Source organism: Anolis sagrei, chromosome 10, assembly GCF_037176765.1.
Source record: "Anolis sagrei isolate rAnoSag1 chromosome 10, rAnoSag1.mat, whole genome shotgun sequence".
NCBI classification, from domain to species: Eukaryota; Metazoa; Chordata; class Lepidosauria; order Squamata; family Dactyloidae; genus Anolis; species Anolis sagrei.
The window spans coordinates 13807669-13828427 of NC_090030.1; the positions used below are offsets into that span (position 1 = coordinate 13807669).

General features: G+C 36.9%; 1 protein-coding gene across 5 annotated transcripts in view; it reads left to right on the plus strand.

Annotated features, from left to right (window-relative positions):
* The window catches only part of ZNF711 (zinc finger protein 711), a 32058-nt gene that overhangs the window by 1290 nt on the left and 10009 nt on the right, over nucleotides 1–20759 (plus strand). For 3 of the 5 annotated variants that reach the window (XR_010910313.1, XM_060756283.2, XM_060756281.2), the window contains exons 2-8: nucleotides 4912–5007; nucleotides 5808–6338; nucleotides 10862–11020; nucleotides 11496–11642; nucleotides 14012–14149; nucleotides 17282–17329; nucleotides 18077–18220. Coding sequence is in view for 4 of the 5 variants with exons in the window: in XM_060756283.2 (XP_060612266.1) it covers nucleotides 4929–5007; nucleotides 5808–6338; nucleotides 10862–11020; nucleotides 11496–11642; nucleotides 14012–14149; nucleotides 17282–17329; nucleotides 18077–18220 (1246 nt within the window). In the remaining variant the exon portion in view is untranslated. The remainder of the gene's footprint in view (nucleotides 1–4911; nucleotides 5008–5807; nucleotides 6339–10861; nucleotides 11021–11495; nucleotides 11643–14011; nucleotides 14150–17281; nucleotides 17330–18076; nucleotides 18221–20759) is intronic. The other 2 variants (XM_060756285.2, XM_060756284.2) reach the window with 2 other exon arrangements.

Sequence of the window (20759 nt, forward strand, 5' to 3'; positions counted from 1 at the left end):
ATATAACAATAGTTTAAACAATAAATAGCACATTAATTAAAACAATTTTTGGTTGTGTCGGGAGCGACAAGTCACTTCTGTTGTGAGAGAATTGGCTGTCTGCAAGGACGTTGCCCAGGGGATGCCATCCAGATGTCCCCTGGGCAACGTCCTTGCAGACAGCCAGTTCTCTCACAACAGAAGCGACTAAGACCCATCGCAAACTAGCCTCCTGCGGGAGCAAACTGCATGAGCACGTCCAAGACGTCATGAGACTGCGCCTCTCTCTCCGCCCCTTTCTCCGCCTCTTTCTCCATGCCAGAGTGGTTTTTCCTTTGCTAGGGCAGCATTGCCAGCGTACTCTCGTTGTTGAATTCTGTCAACAACGAGAGTACGCTGGCAATGCTGCCCTAGCAAAGGAAAAACCACTCTGGCACGGAGAAAGGGGCGGAGGGAGAGGCGGAGTCTCATGACGTCATGGACATGCTGGCACAGTTTGCTCCCGCAGGAGGCTAGTTTGCGACGGGTCTTAGAGCCGCCGCCGCAAACTAGCCTCCTGCGGGAGCAAACCTTGCCAGCACATCCCTGACGTCATGAGACTGCGCCTCTCTCCCCGCCCCTTTCTCCGTGCCAGAGTGGTTTTTCCTTTGCTAGGACAGCATTGCCAGCGTATTCTCTCAGTTGAATTCTGCCAACTGAGAGAGTATGCTGGCAATGCTGCCCTAGCAAAGGAAAAACCACTTTGGCACGGAGAAAGAGGCAGAGGAAAAGGGCGGGGTGAGAGGCGGAGTCTCATGATGTCAGGGACGTGCTGGCAAGGTTTGCTCCCGCAGGAGGCTAGTTTGCAACGGGTCTTACAGTTTCTCAAGTCGCTTCTGACACGACAAAAAAAAGTATTATATTGTATTACATTATAATATTATTATCAATATTATATGTATATACAATATATTATATTATTACCACAGCACAATATTAATATTATGTATTACTATATTGTACTATACCACTGTACTGTAATATTATTAGTAATCTTGTAATATAAAAGTGCAAGAGCTCTTGGTCTTTGGTTACACACACACACACCCCTCCCGAAATCACAGCTTGGGAGTTTTCCTTCCACTTCATTACACTAGAGAGAAAAAATCCACTTAAAATCCTGCAGAATTATGGGGTTTGTAGTTTAGTGAGGCTGAACTACAAACCCCAGAATTTTGCAGGAGGCAAAAACCTGACTTTAAGTGGATTGTTTTCTCTAGTGTGATGAGGCCTCTGGATTCATCACTGAGCCTTGAACTCCAGGTCTCAGCTGTGGCCACAGGAGCTTTTGCACAATTAAAACTTGTGTGCCAGTTGCACCCATACTTTGATAAACCAGACTTGGTCCTGGTAGTCCACACTCTTGTTACATCTCAAATAGCCTACTGCAGCACACTTTAAATGAGGTTGCCTTTGAAGACTTCGGAAACTCAAGTAGCAGCGTACAGGGAGCATACAACCCTCATTACGTCAGCTCCACTGGCTGTCAGTCTGCTGCTGAGCACAATTCAGAGTGCTTACTTTAGTCTGTAAAGCCCTAAACAATTCTGACTCAGCTTACCTGTCCAAACGTTTCTCCCCCTATGAACTAACTCAGAGAGGCCCTGCTCTCATTCCCACCTCCTTTGCTGGTGCAACTGTGGGGACAAGGGACAGGGCCTTCTCAGTGGTGGCCCCCTCAGCTATGGAAATCCCTCCCCAGCAATATTAGATTGGCTTCTCCCCCCCCCCCCCCCCCTGGTTTTCAGAAATAAAGTCAAAACCTGGCCGTGGAACCATTTGTTCGGGGAGTAGGATAACCACAATGCATCCACAGAACCAATAGCTCGATTTGGTGCTATGTTTTGAATTGTATTTAAATATTTTATTTAATTTTAAATTTTAATGTGTTGTATATTGTATGCTTTTATGTTTCAATGTGGCATTAAAGATTTGCCAAAACTGGAAGCTGCTCTGAGTCCCCTTTGGGTGAGATAGAGTAGAGTAGAAACGCAATAAATCAATAAAATAAGATAGTTTGTGTAAGTTGGTTATTTTTTAATTCTTTTAATATCAAAACAGAATACAATTAACCATTCTTTTCTCATAAAAAACCACTATCTAAATAGGGAAAGTACATAATATTTTAAAAGGATAAAAATGGTGTTTTAATACAGCTTGTACATAAAATCATTGAGCAATTTAACTTTTTGCACAATAGCTTATCTAAAATAACAAATAATAATAAATCTTTACTTTTATCCCACTTTCCCCCTAATAGAACCCCAAGCGACTCACAACATAACACAATACAAATCAAAGCACATTTAACATAAAATACAAGACAAAAACCATACAAATCATAATAACACCCAGAAATAAAATATAAATACATATTAAGCTTTAAAACCATGTATGTGTGTATATATCCGATGTTCGAGAACAAATGTCCAAATTGCAGAATACAAAATGGTTATATGATCTTGTATCTTTGTTAAATTTATTTGTTGTAAACAATGTATATGTCAGTGCAGTTTGGGCCATAAGTTCTGTTGTGGCCCTTTAGCTCTATACATTAAGAAACATCCTGTGTTGTGGCGTACTTCCTCAATACGGATACTGTTTCAATATGTTTGTAACTATGTTTGTAACTTTTTAATAATAATAATAATAGAATGGGGGAATCTCACAACAAAGAGCAGCTGCCTCATCTCTCAATACATTCACAATTTACCATCCTAAATACTCTGCACAGAGAGGATACATTGCACTGAGTAAATAGACTTTTCAGTGATGTTTGGAAATATCAGAGAATTAAACAGGGCTTCCACCATCCACAAACTGCAAGACATGATGGTCTGCTGTCAAATTTGTAATTTTTCAAGGCAGGGCTGTAGAGTCAGCAGAAATGTACCAACTCTGGCTTCAAAATAAAAACTTACAATATAACTAAAAAAGAAAAAGATGTTGGTGAGTGACAATCCCTATCGTCCTCTGTCATTTCCCCACCCCCCAAAAATCTGCAATTATTTAAAGTTGATCGTGCAGTATCTGTGTGCCAAGTTTGTTCCAGATCCATCATTGATTGGGTTCACAGTACACCCTGGATGTGGGCGCACTATAACTCCCAGCATTCCAGACCAATTCCTTTCAGATCCTAACAGTATTCATAGTTGGCTATGTTGGGTATGTGTACCAAGTGTGGTCCAGGTCCCTCACTGGTTCACTTCACAATGCTGTCTTGATGTGGGTGAACTTTAATTCCCAAAATCCAAGATCAATCTCCCCAATTTTCCAGTATTTTATGTTGGGCATGAGAGGTCTATAATGCCAAGTTTGATCCAGATCTATCATAGTTGGGAGTTGGGTCTCTCTGAAAATGTGAGCCATCTTGGAAATCGCCCACAAGCCCACATATGCATGTACATACATACATACACACTCTAATTTTTATTATAGAGAGAAGAGAGAGAGAGAGTGCAATTTTTAAAATCTTTGCTTTATACATAATGAGATCTCTTTAGAAATGGGCCCCAGATTGAAACACAAGACCTTTTTCTGCCAGCAGGCATTTGGAGAAGGATAAGGGGAAGTTGTGGGGGAAATTGCATGTTTTAAAATGCATCTTTAATTATATTTATTATATTTTAACTGCATTTTAACCTCTCTCTCACACACAGTAATATTTAATTTGTTTTTGAAACATTTTTGTATTCACTCTGTTTTAAATTGATCAAAGTATGTTGTTGTTAGCCATCTTGAATCCCCTCAGGGAGAAAGGTGAGGTATAAATAAATAATAAATTTATTTCACAGATGGTACACATTGCCTGAAAATAATTTTATACACAATATTTTAATGCTTTCTTTCTTTTTAATTGATAATTTTATTAATTCAGAAAAACTAACACCAAACCTAAAAACAGACAAAAAAGGGCAAGAATTTAAAGCATAGGGCAAAAACAATAATAGTAAAGATAGATTTTCTTAATATAAAAAACACACTGATACTATGGGCCCTTCCGGCAGGCCCTATATCCCAGGATCTGATCCCAAGTTTTCTGCTTTAAACTGGATTATATGAGTCTGCGCTGCCAGATAATTTGGTATAAACAGAAAACCTGGGATCAGATCCTGTGATATTGGGCCTATCTGGAAGGGCCTTATAATATATTGAATGAAAATATATATTGTAAGCCTCTCTGAGTCCCCTTCGGGGTGAAAAGGGCGGCATATAAATGCCATAAATATATAAATAATTACATCCACTAAAACAACAACATCAAACATTAAGTACATCCAAATGTACAGTACCTAGTCTAATGGCTTTACACTCTGGTGATTTTATTCTCTCATTTTTTCTTGCTCAGTAAAAGAAGAAAAACTATTAATACATTCTTTTCACCACAAGATGACACTCTTCTAATTTAAAAAAATCATAGAGGTTTGATCAAATATTTGCTGAAGAAATGTAATAATAAGTCCCAGCCTTTCTTGAAAGTGATTAGAGATTTCTCCTGGATCAACATCTTGAGTTTGTCCATTTCCACGAGTTCACACATCTTTGCAAGATAATCTTTTTGCATTAGGATAGCTGATTACCTTTGAGCATAGATGATTCTCACTATTGTAGTCATATATATGATAATACTTTTCTAAATGAAATATCTTATACAAACTTGTATAGTAATTGCACTGGTATATAAATATAAATCATTTTCTCCAGATAGTAACAGAGTTCTATTATTACTCAATGGTTCTACTTCTGTTTGCTCCTGATTGAAATCACTCGAAAAGGAAGAGAAAATTATATCTACTATCTCAATATTGTTTTATTTAATTCTGCACTTTGATAAAACATTATTAAAAGACTGATTGTATAACTAGCAATTTCTGTATAATTTTCCTTTTACAGTCCATGAATGAACATATATGATTATGGATCCAGGTGGTGGAAGCCTTGGACTGCAGGAATCCAAAATGCCTCACACTATGATTATGCAGGATTTTGGTAACACTTCTCTATTTCTAATTCAAATTATTTGCTGATCAGTTGTTTTATATTATAAAGTAACAGTCCTTTACATGGATGACGAAAGTATTATAGTTGAGTAAAAGTTTGGGACACTTTGGGATAAGAGACTTAAGACCCCATCTACAGTGACCATTTAATACAGTTTGAAGCAGCATCCACACAACAAACATTCTATATATATATAGAGAGAGAGAGCGCTAGCGCATTAAGTTCTGTTTAGGCCTTTCAGTGTTGTAAATCTCCCATATTGACAACTGAATAGCAGGAGACATTTGACATCAATTTTCAATTAGTTGCTTCTGAGCAATTAAGCATAAACTTGATCACTCACAAGCAGGTCTTGTGAATGTATGGTTCGTATTCTTCACTATAAGTTAATGGACATATCCTGTGTTCATGGAGAAATATGGTTAGTACTGGTTTGACCAAAGTAAAAACGGAGTGATAATTTCATTTGGAGAATTTTATCTGAACTCTTTAAACATTCTACAAATTTCCTGTGAAAAGCTGCAGAACTCCTTGTTAGTATATCCTTTTGAAACTATAAATAGAAGATTGGAGTATGCTCTAGATCAGTGGTTTCCAACCAGTTGTTTTGGACTTCAACTCATAGAAATTCCACCCATCTTACCAGCTGTTGGGAATTTTGGGAGCTGAAGTCCAAAAGGTTGGGAATCACTGTCCTAAATAACTGCATTCATCAGCCAAAGATGCATACTACTATTTCACAGCAATATAACTATTAATATGTTTTCTCATTCATAATTGTTTCACAGTGGCTGGAATGACTGGTACTGCTCACATTGATGGAGACCATATTGTTGTATCAGTCCCTGAAGCTGTCTTGGTCTCCGATGTTGTCACAGACGATGGAATAACACTTGATCATGGCTTAGCAGCTGAAGTTGTCCAAGGACCTGATATCATAACTGAAACTGATGTTGTTACAGAAGGTGTCATTGTTCCCGAATCTGTATTGGAAGCTGATGTTGCTATTGAAGAAGCACTAGATACCAGTGATCACGTATTGACTTCTGATCTAATAACAGAAACTGTTAGAGTTCCTGATCAGGTCTTTGTCGCTGATCTTGTTACGGGGTCTGATGGACATTTGGAACATGTAGTACAAGACTCTGTGTCAGGAGCTGACTCTCCCACGATGGTTTCAGAAGAGGTTCTTGTAACCAATTCAGATACAGAAACTGTGATTCAGGCAGCTGGCACTGTTCCTGGTTCTACAGTTACTATAAAAACGGAAGATGATGATGATGGCAAGAGCACATCTGAAGACTATTTAATGATATCTTGTAAGTGAAGGAAAGGTATATGAGATTGAAACTGCTTAAGCTTAAAGTGATCTAATGCTTCAGAAAGTGTTATTGATTGTAAATGTGAGCATTATTTTTCTGATCAAACTTAGAGGAAATATTGCTTCACTCTAGTATTTCTGTATAGTATTTAAAGTGTAGTATATCTCTTCAATATTATATTTTAGTTTCAAGGAAAAAAATTGGAAAGAATTCAAGGTAGGGTCGCAGGGGTGCTATGACGGTTACGGTCTGAGTCCTATTGTTCATCTTGTCTGGAATAAGCCTATAGAATCAGTGGAAAATATACATAAATGTCCTTTTGCCAGTTACTGTTGATTCACTGAGTATTGTAATTGGAACTAAGGATTGAGACCCTAGTAAGACTCAGCAATGATGACTGAGAAATTGAGAATACTATTCAAAATCATGTAATCTGCCTCATGTTTTTCTTTTCTTCCACTCCCTCCAAAAATTGTTTTATTTATTCTCATACTGGTAGCTGTATCTTCTAATCATAGTGAATGTTTCTCCAGAGCTCTCCAGTTCCACGTATTATGTGGAGGTATATAACTATATTGCAGCACAGATCCAGTCGAGATTTTTCTGTCCCAGTATTAAGAAGTATTTAACATCGATGGGATTTGACTATGAGTGCTTTGTGTGTGGAAAATACTGAATTTTCAGGTGGTTTTACTTACCTCTGTCCCTTTATGAGCCACATACATGGCTCATACACTTGTCCTGTTGCATTTTCTATGACCTTTGTTCCAATTAAAAGCAAAAACAAAAATGGCTTAAATTAACTGTTGGTATGGCAAAAGAGGGGGTCCCTTGTGGCGCAGCGGGTTAAAACGCTGAGCTGCTGAACTTGCTAACCGAAAGGTTGGCGGTTCGAATCCGGGGAGTCAGCTCCCGCTATTATCCCCAGCTTCTGCCAACTTAGCAGTTAGAAAACATGCAAATGTGAGTAGATCAATAGGTACTGCTTCTGGGGTAGGTTATGGCACTCCATGCAGTCACGTTGGCCACATGATCTTGGAGGTGTCTTTTTAAGTCTTCGGCTTAGAAATGGACATAAGCACCCCCCCCCCCCCCCCCCCAGAGTCGGACACTTAATGTCAGGGGAAACCTTTACGCTTACATTCATGGCAAAAAAGAATGCAAATCGCTCCTCTCTCCCCTGCTAACCTTTGAACACTACAGATTTCTTTAAACACTACAGATTTCTTTTTGTAAATTGACCTGAGTCGCCCTCGGGCTGAGAAAGGCAGTATATAAATATGGTTAACAATTAATTAATTAATTAATAATAAATAATAAATTAACTAGAACCAACTCTGTTTTGTTTGTCATGTCTATTGTAATTATTTCCTGGGAGGATAAGTTTGTGCTTTTAAAAGACATTACCAAAGTACAGAAAGCTGCTCATGCACATGACTTTTTAAAATTCTGGAATGTATTCTTTGATTTCTTTTTGAAATCCTATGCAGCGCATAAATTTAAATGACAGGTACATCTTTTCAAACTTTTTTAACATCCACATTTTATAATGACATGTTACAAAGCAGTTCGCAATGATAAAAAAAAAAACACTCAATGTAACATGAGGTAGCCGGTACAAGTACATGATTATCATACAAGTAAAATAAAACATTCCCCTTTTTTCTTTTGTTTTTCAGGTTTGTGATGTTCAAACCCCCACAGTGGATTGCTAGCTCTCGATCCATTCGATGACACTACATGCACAATGCTGGTGATCCTATGCCCACTACAGAACCACACTGGAGCGGTCTTTTAGGGGTAAGGTAATATTCCACCACCACCTCCTTTTAAAAACCTATTACAGCATAGCAGGGGTGGACAACTTTGTCTTGCTTTGAGCCATTTCCCCAAACTAACAAGCAAGTCTTCTTCCACTTTGATAGGCTTCCACCGCTCTTGGTAACCATGCAGTTGTATGGTGGCTGGGCTAGAAAATGTGTTGCTACTAGTCCCTAGATGTACTGTGTGGGTCATGGGCACATAAGCTGCAGCCCGTGTCCTCAGAAATGGTGCTGTGGACCAGAGCATACCAGAGTAGCAGGGCCACATCTGGTATGTTGGCTAAATGTTATCCACCCCTGCCATATGATGTTGCGTAGTTTGCTACCAATATAAATACATTCCTATACTGTTCCCTGTAAGAGAAACTCAGAAAATAAAATCTTCAAACATTTTGCACAGCTGTAAGACTTTGCCGCCTTTTTCATGGGCTATTTTATGGTGGGAGTCATATCACCAGCATAGTGCAGTCCGAGACATCACATGAGTTGGGAGCTGGCAATCCACAGTGAACCTGAACATCTCACACCTGGAAACTGCTAAGAAAGGTAAGTTAAAGGTGGTAAAGGTGTTCTTTTCTTCTTCTTTAAATAGGCATTTTTTTGCAGTGTATCTTTCATGTTTTGAAACTCCACAGTGACTTGGTTATTAGGTTATTGATAACTTCAGACAACTTTTTTTCTATTTTCTGCTGTTCTTTCCCCCCCATTATGGTTTGACTGTGTTGTCCAAAATGTAATGGTCCATGTTGGTCTGAGGAAATATGTGGAATTAAATAATGCATAAAACGGATACATTTTACTTATTCTATATCTGTGTGATCTTTTTATGCCTCTGCAAGTCTCTGCATTTTACCATTAATGGAAATGTGTTAAATTCAGGTGTATTTTCTTTTCTTTAGGGGTAAGGATGGGGTGAATCAGGAGTCTGGGAGAGACAGCTTGATGGCCTGGTTATGTTGTTACCATAAGAATAGCAGACATTTAACTAAAATGAATAGGTGAACTGTGCATCTATATCAGGCATGGGCAAACTTCAGCCCTCCAAGTGTTTCGGACTTTAACTCCAATAATTCTTAACAGCTTGATATTATTATATCAAGTTGTTATCCTCAATGTAAACATGCTGAGATACCCTTTGATCTATCTCGAAATGCAAAAGGTCAAGAAAAAATTAATTTGACCTACACATTATTTATTTCCTTATTTCAATTGCAGCATGACCCCTGTATCCACAATAACAGTATCTGCAATTTCATTTACCCACATCTGGCGATATATTTCCTCTCTAGGCATTTCCTAGGTCCTCCGGTGTGACTATTATATTTTTCCACCTGGAGATTTTTTTTTCTCAATAGGGTTTGCTATGATTTATTATTTTTGCTAACTCTGGTCTTTTCTGTTGTTTTCTAAAGTAACATGTATTGAATAGATTTATAATCTTTATGTTTTGACAACATTCATATATATGTATCTAACTGTTAAAATGAATATATATATATATATATATATGTGTGTATATATATATATATATATATATATATATATATATGTTGAAATGAATAGGATTTTATGACTATTCAGTTTTGCAGACATGCACAAACTCAGTAGTTTTTATTTTATTGTCCATAAAGTTGCTGTTGCATTTTATATCACTCTTGGGGACAATTGTGCATAGCAGTGATGTAATTCTATTTTTTTTAAAGAAAAAATAATGCATCACATTCCAAAGGCAAAGGGTTATTTCAAAAGAAAAACACTTTTGTTATACACGTCCGGGTTTAGGTTTTTCTGTTTTTCCAGAAAACCTAAACCTTAAATAATTAGGGTTGTTTGTGAGATAAACATTAGACCAGTTTCTTTAGAAACGGTGAGCCACACATGCTTTATATGCTCCTCACAGAATCAAACCTCTTCTATCCCTTCCAGTCTTTAACCATAATTTGATATTATACTGACTCTGATCTTAACTAGAAGCCACTCTTAAAGAAGATTGATTGACTAGTACTGGTATTAACACATTCTGGTTTAGGAAAAAAAAACTGGTAGCTCTGTTCATCATTAAGTTCAGTTCAGCATATATCTTAACCATGATTAAGTTTCGTACAGAAGATTTACATACAAAGAGGACCTCAGGAATTTGAAGTGTTAACATCTGTTTCAATTTTTATTGGCCAACTGAGTAACGTTTTGAACGGACATAGTTTTATTATCATTTCATCTTTTACACTGTGCTGCTTTGGAAAGCAAGCGACATCTGTGTAATAATGCAATGATCAAATATTACTTGACGTCTTGCAAGATAACGTCAGAGTTGAAATTTTAAAATGGTAAAAATTGCATTCCTATAATGTATTCATTACTGTCAATAGGAAGAAAGAGCAACAGTGTAACAAAAAAAATGCCATGGCTTATTTAGAAGCTCAATCAGACACAAGATACACGTTTTTACATGATACTTGCTGGTCTTTGTGGTAATGAAGTTAAATTGGTTGATTTTTGAAATAGTAAAATAATTAGTACAATATGTTTATGCTTTGTGAGCTCTTTTCAGCACAAGAAAAAGGTCATTGATTTGCATGCCAGCTTTGTAATAGCCGTCATGTTGTGTTGTGCCTAAATGAATTTAAAATGCTTGGGCAGAATTGATGGTAATTGCTGTGTGTTTACCCTCAACTGAACTGTATTTTTTTATTATAGTGGATGATGTTGGGGAAAAGCTAGATCATATTGGAAACACTCCCTTAAAAATCAGCACTGAAGTGTCACACGATGACGTATCTAAAGATGATGGGTTTGGTTCTGAAGTTATTAAAGTTTACATATTTAAAGCAGAGGCTGAGGACGATGTGGAAATAGGTACGTGTTTCAAATTCCATTTGTGGTAGTTGGTAGATGCTTGACAAAATCTTAGCTGTCTGTGTTAGGTAAACTGAATATCTTTGTAATGGGCTCTTGTTAGATTTCCTTTAGCAAGAAAATCTAAAGGAAGTAGATGGCCAAAGGAAAGAGAGATGTGCCCATACATTCCAAATAGCATGCAATGTCCCCTGCTCCTGCCTCATTTACCTCACTCCAGTTCCAGAACCTTCCCTGCTCCTCAAGACCTGTAAATCCTCTCTTGGGTTTGCTCCTGCCTGTCATATGCTAAGTCCATGACAGCTGGTCATGCTGCAGTGCATACAAATTAAAAAATGCTGTCCCACCGTGCAATCGTCTTCCCTAATGGTATTTGTTGACGTTTTATTTCACTCCGCACGCAGAAGAGAAATGGAAACATTTTATGGTTTCGGTTAAAAGTGTTATCACATGAAAATTATCCCTTCTCTTCAAGGTGGAACAGAAATTGTAACAGAGAGTGACTTTCATAATGGGCATTCTGTAGCTGGAGTTCTAGAGCAAGGAGGCGTTGGCAGAGTTCAGCGAGAGAAGATGGTTTATATGGCTGTTAAGGATTCCTCTCAAGAGGATGAAGATATTAGTAAGAACAACATTTTTTATGTTGTTAAGACAATAACCATGTCGTTTTGCTATATCTTGTACCGTTGCTATGATGTGTAAATGTGAATGGGTTTTCTCTGCATTATTACACGATCATTGTGAAAGAAGATAGAAATGATGACAACTAGGGTACCCTGGCTTTTAGTGGAGTTACACATTTTATTCATGTAGAAAGGGTTGCATGCTCCAGTTCGCAAATAAACTGGATCCCAAACCACCACAGCATTTCTGTTAATCATAAAACTAGTCATAATGTACTATGATTATGCATTGCGTGACACATCAGAACCTTGTGATCTGATATTCAGTTGTCTGACTATTACAGGTTGCACAGTGCACTTATATATGTCTACTCAAAAGCAAGTCCTTTTGAGTTCAATAGTGTTTCCTTCCAGGTAAGTGGATGTAAGCACATTATCTTGGGAATAGGCCCCATTGAGGTCAGTGGGCTTTTTTGGGCTAAACTCACACAAAATAGTACCACCTATCCAAAAAATATAAATAATTCATTTGTTTCTTTTATTTCTTCTTCCTGCAGTAAAGAAAGTCAAGTTAACTTATGTACTGTTATTTGCTGGGAACTTTCCCCCCCGAGAAGTTAAGATTATTTAGATAAACAAAACTCAATTTGTTAATGTCAGTGAACATCTTATAAAAGGCAAAGAAATACAATCAAATGTACATAACATTTGTTACATTATATATATTTTAATGTAATTTTAGCCATAATACTTACTGCATTTTTATATTTAAAATTATTGGTTTATATTTTATCTTGGTTTACATTTGTTTAGATTTTATCCTAGGCATTTATACGCATGGGCAAACTTGAGCCTTCGAGGTGTTTTGGACTTCACCTCCCAAAATTCCTAACAGCTGGCTGTTAGGACTTCTGGGAGTTGAAGTCCAAAACACCTGGAGGGTCGGATTTTGCCCATGCCTGTAGTAGAGGGAGAAGGTAAACCGCTCAGTCCCCTATTTGTAAGAAGAAATACTTATACTGACTTAATTTACTGTCTTACAAAAATTACTTGAGGTACTTTGTACTTGGCATTCTAAAGAAACTTTAATTAGTTACAGTAGTTTTCACTAGAAGAGTATGGCATATGTCGCTATATAATGTGACAGGGACCATGTGTAACAGGTATGGGCAAACCCACACTCTGGCGGCGGATGTAGCCCCTTGGGCTCTTTTCTTGGGCTTGCCTCTCTCTCACCATCCTATCTTTCCTTCCTTCTCTCTTTTGTTCTTCCTTCCCTCCCTCTTTCTTCTTCTCTTCCACCCCTGTGACCTTCCTTCCCTCCTTCTCTCCCTCTTTCTCCTTCCTTCCCTTTTGTCTTTCATCTCTTTCTTCCCCTCCCTCTTTCTCCCTATCTCCATTCCCTTCCACCCTTTCTTCTTTCCCTCCTTCCTTCCCTTTTGTCTTTGCTTCCTTCCCTCCCTCCCTTCCCTCCCTCTTTTCTCATTCCATCCTTTCCTTCCACCCTTTCATCCTTCCCTCTTCCCCCCTCCTTCTTTCTCCTTCCTTCCTTCCTTCCTTCCTTCCTTCCTTCCTTCCTTTTTGTCTTTCCTTCCTTCCCTCTCCCTCTTTCTCCTTCCATCCTTCCTTTCCTAATTTTTGTCCTTCCTTCTCTTTCCTTCCTCCTTATCTTCCTTTCTTCCATCACCAGGCAGCCAGCCCTCCTAGCAGGGAGTGTTAGCATGCAGCCCCCAAGTTAGAACGTTTGCCATGTCTGCTGTATAATCTTGGAATCCCCAGTTAGTACTTGAATGGGAGTTCACCAAGGAATCCCAGGTGCGCTAAAGCTATATTGCAGAGAAAGTTGCTGAGCATTCCTTGCCTAAGAAAACCGTATGAAATTCATGATATCAGTCGATAGATGACTTGAGGGTGCACACATAGGATGATTATTTTTGCTGTAGAATGCATTCCATTCCATTACTAAGGATGTTTATTGAGAATTAAGCTCTGTTTGGTGTCCTAAGCACAGCTTATTTCACAGATCTTACAAAAGTGAGTCTTCGAGGTTTCAGTAGCAAGAAAGCCACAGGACACACAGGCTGGGAGAATTTGGCCAAGCTGTTTGGAAGCATTCTGGACCATGTAGTTCGGAATATTCCCAAACTACCTTATTTCATGATAAATATTTATAAGAGTGCAACTCTAGTATTGAACAGAGAATTTGTTTCAAGACCATTTCATGAGTCTTCCATCCTAAATTAAATTCCCTCTATAGACTGACAGATGTTGATTTAGTGGGTATTAATGCCTGATTAAAAATGGATTGAGTAAAGGTTAAAATTGTATAGATAATATCATTAATTAAATATTGTTTTAAAAAATCTAGATTGTGCTGAAATAGCAGATGAAGTGTATATGGAGGTCATTGTGGGAGAAGAGGAAGCAACGTCACTCCCTGATGCACAGCTTGAAGAATCGGGTGTGAATAAAACTTTTGTTCCTGTTGCATGGGCTGCTGCTTATGGTAGGATGCTCGAGGGTCTCTTTATAAGAGTCACTTAACCTTTGCACTTCATATATCATGCTTCTGTGTGGCTGAGAACATGTACCCACTTTCTGTCCAGAAAAGAAGTATAAGCTGAGTTAGGCCTGGGTAACAACGGAAAAATTTGTTTCTAAAATCGATTTGTATTTGGGTTTTTTTTTTGTTTCGATATTTAAAATAATTACAAAATTTTCCTTTTAAAAAGTTTGATATTTACGAAATTTCGTAAATGGTAAAAAATTAATGAATCGATTTCCGAAACAATAACAAATCGATTCGTTAATGGCGGACACGACCGCGAAATACGCTAAAAAACCTCCAAAACCTTCTGAAGCTTCCCTCTCCCTCTGTTGTTGACTGTTGGTGTGATATTATAATTTTTTTTCACTAATTAAACCATAAAACTGGCCCAGACATGTGGAAATAATAACAAAACGACCTCAAAACAATAACGAAACGAATACAATATCGAAATACGAAGCATTTACAAAACGTTTTTGAAAATTCGTTTTTTTTAATAATTGCTCCAGAATGGTTCGTTATCGTTTTGTAATTGAAAAAATTAACGAATTATTAACGAATTACGAATTAACGAAATGAAACCGCCCAGCCCTAAGCTGAGTATTTCAGACCTTTTTAAAGGCTGAAAAAATACCCTGGGCTTATATTCACGTCAAGGTTATTTATTACTTTACTCTATTATTATTATTATTATTATTATTATTATTATTATTATTATTAACATTATTTTACTCTATTATTACATTTATTGTTTTACTCTACTATCATTACATTTATTATTTTACTCTTATTTATTGTTATTATTACATTTATTATTTTACTCTCTTTATTATTGGAAAGATATGTAAGCACATTTACATTGAAGAAGGTTAGAATAATGGTTTAATCAGAGTCAGACAGTGTTGTCTTAAATTACAGTTTTATGTCAATATTTAAAACATTTAATCTACTGATGCCTCAATTAATGTAATTTTATTGGTATCTATTTTTATTTTAGAAATTTGCCAGTAGCTGCTGCATTTCCCACTCTGGGCTTATACTCGTCAATATGTTGTCCCAGTTTTAAATCGTAAAATTAGGTGCCTCAGCTTATATTCGGGTATGCGGGTATATATGGCAAATATTTCATATATGCAAAAAGAGCAACAAAAAGTTGTAAAAAGAGGCATTAATTTCTTGTACAGCTCCTTTTCTTAGTTCAGGTGTAGATTGAAATTATGCTTCAAGGATAACAAATTTGTAGTTTGCTACTAATTGTAAGAAGAGTTCAGTGAATCCTTGTCAGGCACTTGCCATTATATTTTTCTGTGATTACAGAAAGTAATACTTCTCTTACTCCAACTGTTCATAGACTTCTTATATTTTGCTCTTTTTCCAGAGCATTTTAGAAGAGCATTTGGTGTTATGTTTGAAATAGTCAAATTTAGAATGCAGAAGGATTATATTTCAGTCAAAAGAAATTAATATTAGATGGCAAATGTTACTAGTTAGATATCAGCATTATGAATTTAATGAGCCCATCTATTACTTAACCACTTTATGAAGCCAAAATCTACATATATTGCCATGGAAGCGAATAATTTAAACTGATAAAATTGGGATGCAGTCTCAAGTCAGAAAAGGCTATAGCATTTTTAAATTTTCATTTTGTTTTTTGTCCTGACAACATTTCTCAGTGGGAAACTATGGACTTTTTATGTATATAGTCCTATGGGTTTAATTGCCGGTATCTTTAGTTAAAAAGCTCTTAGCTGGTCATGGACAACATTGATGTCTGAAACTATAGCAGCTTACTATCATTGTAAATAGTACTGAGCTAAACAGACCAGTGATCTAATATAAGGCAACCTAATATATTCCTCATAATGAGTGGTACCCAATAGTACGCGTTTTTTTGTAGATATAGTGAACTCTTGTCTACATAGAATCATAGAGTTGGAAGAGACCTTGTGGGCCATCCAGTCCAACCCCATTCTGCAAAGAAGCAGGAAAATCACATTCAAAGCACCCCCACAGATGACCATCCAGAGTCTGTTTAAAAGCCTCCAAAGAAGGAACCTCCACCACAGTTCGAGGCAGAGAGTTCCATTGCTGAACAGCTCTCACTGTTAGGAAGTTCTTCCTAATATTCAGGTGGAATCTCATTTCCTGTAGTTTGAAGCCACTGTTCCATTGCATCCTGGTCTCCAGGGCAGCAGAAAACAAGCCTGCTTCCTCCTCCCTATGACTTCCCCTCACCTCTTTATCCATGGCCCTCATCATGTCTCCTCTCAGCTTTCTCTTCTGCAAGCTAAACATGGCCAGTTGTTTAAGCCGTTACTCATAGGGCTGGTTCTCAAGACCAGACCCTTGATCATTTTAGTCGTCCTCCTCTGGACACATTCGAGCTTGTCCACATCTCCCTACAATTGCGGTGCCCAGAATTGGACACGGTGTGGTTCCACGTGTAGTCTGACCAAGGCAGAATAGAGCATGGGTAGCATGACTTCCCTGAATCTAGACACTAGACTCCTATTGATGCAGGCCAAAATCCCATTGGCTTTTTTTTTTTTTTTTGCCACTGCATGACATTCCTGGCTCATGTTTAACTTGTTGTCCACGAGGACTCCAAGATCTTTTTCACACGTGCTGCTATCGAGCCATGCGTTCCCCATTCTGTATCTTTGCATTTCAATTTTTTTTCTGCCTACGTGGAGTATCTTGCATTTGTCTCTATTAAACTTCATTTTGTTAGTTTCACAAACATGTAAAGATTTACTGGTTTCTCTTGGTGTAGTTGATTTTAAAAATGGTGCTATACTTAGTACAGAAGAATGCTTGGAAAGTGTATTTATGGGATTTATTTTGCAGCAAATGGCAGCAAATCCTATGGGTAAAAGGACAGGTTTGGCTGAAATTACATACAAAGTTTCCTGTTGCTTGGCATGTCTTAGAAAGTCCTTATAAAAGGCTGCTTGGAGATTTCTTGACCTTTTAAAGTATCTGACCTTTTTTCTTTTTTTCTTTTATTTTGCCGGTAGTGATAGACCTTTTCAGAATTTAATGCACTTGTTAGTTTTTAACTATTTTCTTAAACTATCGTTTTTATAGGAGATGATAGAAGATTGCCAAGGAGATATGAGGACTGTCAGACATCAGGTGAGTAGATAAAGAATTATTTATGATGTAAATAAATGTGTGTTCAACAATTAAAATGCACTGAAGACCTATATATGAATATTGGGTTCAGGAGAACATTGAAAGGCTAGTTAGTCCTTAATATATAATGAAATGTAAAAGGATATACACTTTTCAGATCAGACTCAGTAGCTCTGTTCACAGCTTTCAAATTGCAAAAAGAACCCACCTTACAATTCTTCACTAGTGGGAAAGTTGTGGGGAGAATTGTGTTACAATAAAGAGCTGTGGAGCAAGGTACCAATTGTTTCTGCCTTTCTACCTCACTGCTAATTCTGGTATAAATTAATATTCCATCCTAAGAAGCTTGTACTGTCATCTAAAGCATGTTTAATTGGAACTAAACCCCACACAGTTCAGTGGAACTTGATTCCAAGTAAATGTGCGTAAGATTGCAACCTAAATACGGATTGAATACATGAAATTATATACTAGATTATGTTTGTTCAGTTTTTGCCTTCATTTTCAGCTGTCAAAATGTGCCTAAGAAAAACAGACATAATACCCAAGCATTGCTTTCCGTGTGTTGTATTAAACAGAATTATATGTGGCTATTTTTAATGCTTCTAGCATCTTGTGATGAAGCAGAGTCCCATTGTGCCTGTCTCGGTGCAAACCCAAGAGCCTTTCTTTAAAAACTTCATATTTCTAAATAAGCTCTTATCAGGAAGTCACTTGCAACACTGTGATGAGTGTTTTTCATATCAGGAACCAACTTGGAAGCAAGATTAGAAAACAAAAATGGTAATGCAACACAATACCTGCAAATCTGTGATAGCATTAGCACAAACAGACTGCTTAAGCAGAAGGCCAAGAGAAGGAGAAGAGGGGAAGCAAGGCAGTGGCAAACAGGTAAAACATCTTTCTTGGCTGGTTTGTAGTTAGTCTCTCTTCCCATACGCTTCAATTTCTGAGTGTTTTGCAAAAAGAAACTGACACAAGATTTTGAATAGTTTCTTATTTTATTAGGTTTGTTAAGTGTTATTTTATCATTTCCTTACAATACCATTTGGCATATCTGTAGTTGCCATATTCTTGTTTTGTTAGCTGGATAGGAGACCTTAGCAGATGGGAAATGAGCAGAAAGAAGTTTGTGAATTAACTTTCTCTCTTTTGAACACACAAAATACCGGCCACAAAAGTTTCCTTAATATCAGGTCCTGCCAGAATAGTAATACAGAATGCATAAGCTTCTTAAATTGAATTTGTAATTTATTGCCAGCAATGATCCAGTACTAGCAGTGATCCAGTACTCCACAATGTCCTATTCTGCCTCTTAGGGTGTCCCAGCGGAGCTCGTGCTCTGGCAAATTCTGCAAAGCTGGTAAGCCTTCATGTAGACTTCATGTCTAATGGGCTTTGTGTCTGCCATCTAAGAATTGCCCTTGCTAAGTACAGAAAGGTCCATCAGAACAATGTTTTTTCAAACTGTGCTCCTCCGGGTGTTTTGGACTTCAGCTCCCAGAAATCCCAGCCAGTTTACCAGCTGTTAGGGATTGTGGGAGCTGAAGTCCATAACATCTGGAGGAGCACAGCTTGGGAAAGTCTGCATTATAAGGATAATTAATTGGCTGCAACAACTGGGAACACAACAATGGTCTGGAATAGTTGTGGTCTTCATTGATGGGAGGGACTACCCTCACCAATGAAGTCATGAATTTCCAAGATTATTATCCAATATGCTGGAAGTTCATGACAGGAACAACATGTCTTCTCTTTCTTACGGTGGTTGTGCCAAACTGTACAAGAACAAAATTCTTAAATATAACAACTTCAATCCATTTTGGCAACTAGTATGTATTAAGAACTCATTTGGAAATTTCCTCTATGATGAATGAAGGCAAAATCCTTTATGTCAAATATAAAATGTGCCTGTTGTAGAAGATTGGGAAAATAACATCATGACTTACTGCTGTTGTCAAGTTAGTATTGTATAACTATTAAAGTAAATAAAGACATATTAATTGGTGAGAAAACCGGAAACATTTTATTACTTATTGGAAAAGTAAATTTCAACTGTTTATGAATTCCAGATCTGAGGGAATTCAATTTTAATATTTTGATAGATTTTCAAAATAAACTGGAAAAAGATCCAGGGACTGTAGGAGATAGTTTTGTCATTCTGGAGCCTCCCTTACCTGCCTTAAATACCTGCATTGATCTTAACATTTATCAATGAGGTATTGGAGGCACATGCTGGACTCTCCCAATTTTGTCATAAATGTTGCAACACAGATTATTTATTACATTGATATCTTGTGTGTATGCATATGTATGCATTTTAAAGCCATATAATATTGTTGCTAGTGGTAATTCTCTCTACACAACAAGCTCTTTGTGTGCACAGTTTTAGATAATTGTATTATTTTTTAAAATTAATAGATTTCTTTTAGTGGTATAAAGTGACTTCCTCTGTTAACAGAGGTAACAAGGATTACATTATATACTCAAGTATAAGACCCGAATATAAGCCAAGGCACCTAATTTTACCACAAAGAAACTGGGAAAACATATTGACTTGAGTATAAGCCGAAGGTGGGAAATGTAGCAGCTATGGGTAAATTTCAAAATAAAAATAGATACCAATAACATTACATTAATTGAGGCATCAGTAAGTTAAATGTTTTTTAATATTTACATAAAATGGTAATTTAAGATAAAACCTCCCAACTCTGATTATATCATTATTCTAACCTTCTTCAATGTAAATATGCGTCATTTCCTCCCAATAATAATAAAGAGAGGAAAGTAATGGAAATGTAATAATAACAGTAATAATGGAGTAAAATAATAAATGTAATAATAACAATAATAATAGAATAAAATAATACATGTAATAATAACAATAATAAATAGAGTACAATAATAAATGTAATTATAACAATAATATATTGTCAAAGGCTTTCATGGTGGGAATCACTGGGTTGCTGTGTCACAACCTACCATAGATGCAGGCGAAACTTTAGGAGAGAATGCTTCTGGAACATGGCCATACAGCCCAAAAAACTTACAACAACCCATAACAATAATAAATAACAACTGTAATAATAACAATAGAATAAAATAATAAATGCAATAAAATAATAAAAACAGAGTAAAATAATAAATAACCTTGACTCAAGTTTAAGCCAAAGGGGGCTTTTTCATCCTAAAAAAGGGGTTGAAAAATTCAGTTTATACTCCAGTATATATGGTAACTAATCACCATTTATGTACAGGGGAATCTCTTCTGAGCGTAATCCGTTTGAAGCTTAATAAGGCTGTAGTTCTTTTAGCTTTAGCATCAGTTAGATTTTCACAGTGAAACAAAATTGAATACAAGGTCTACTCTTCTTTGACTCTTTCATCCTCTTCTTTCTAGGTGCAGTGTTTCACAATTTCTTACAGTGCA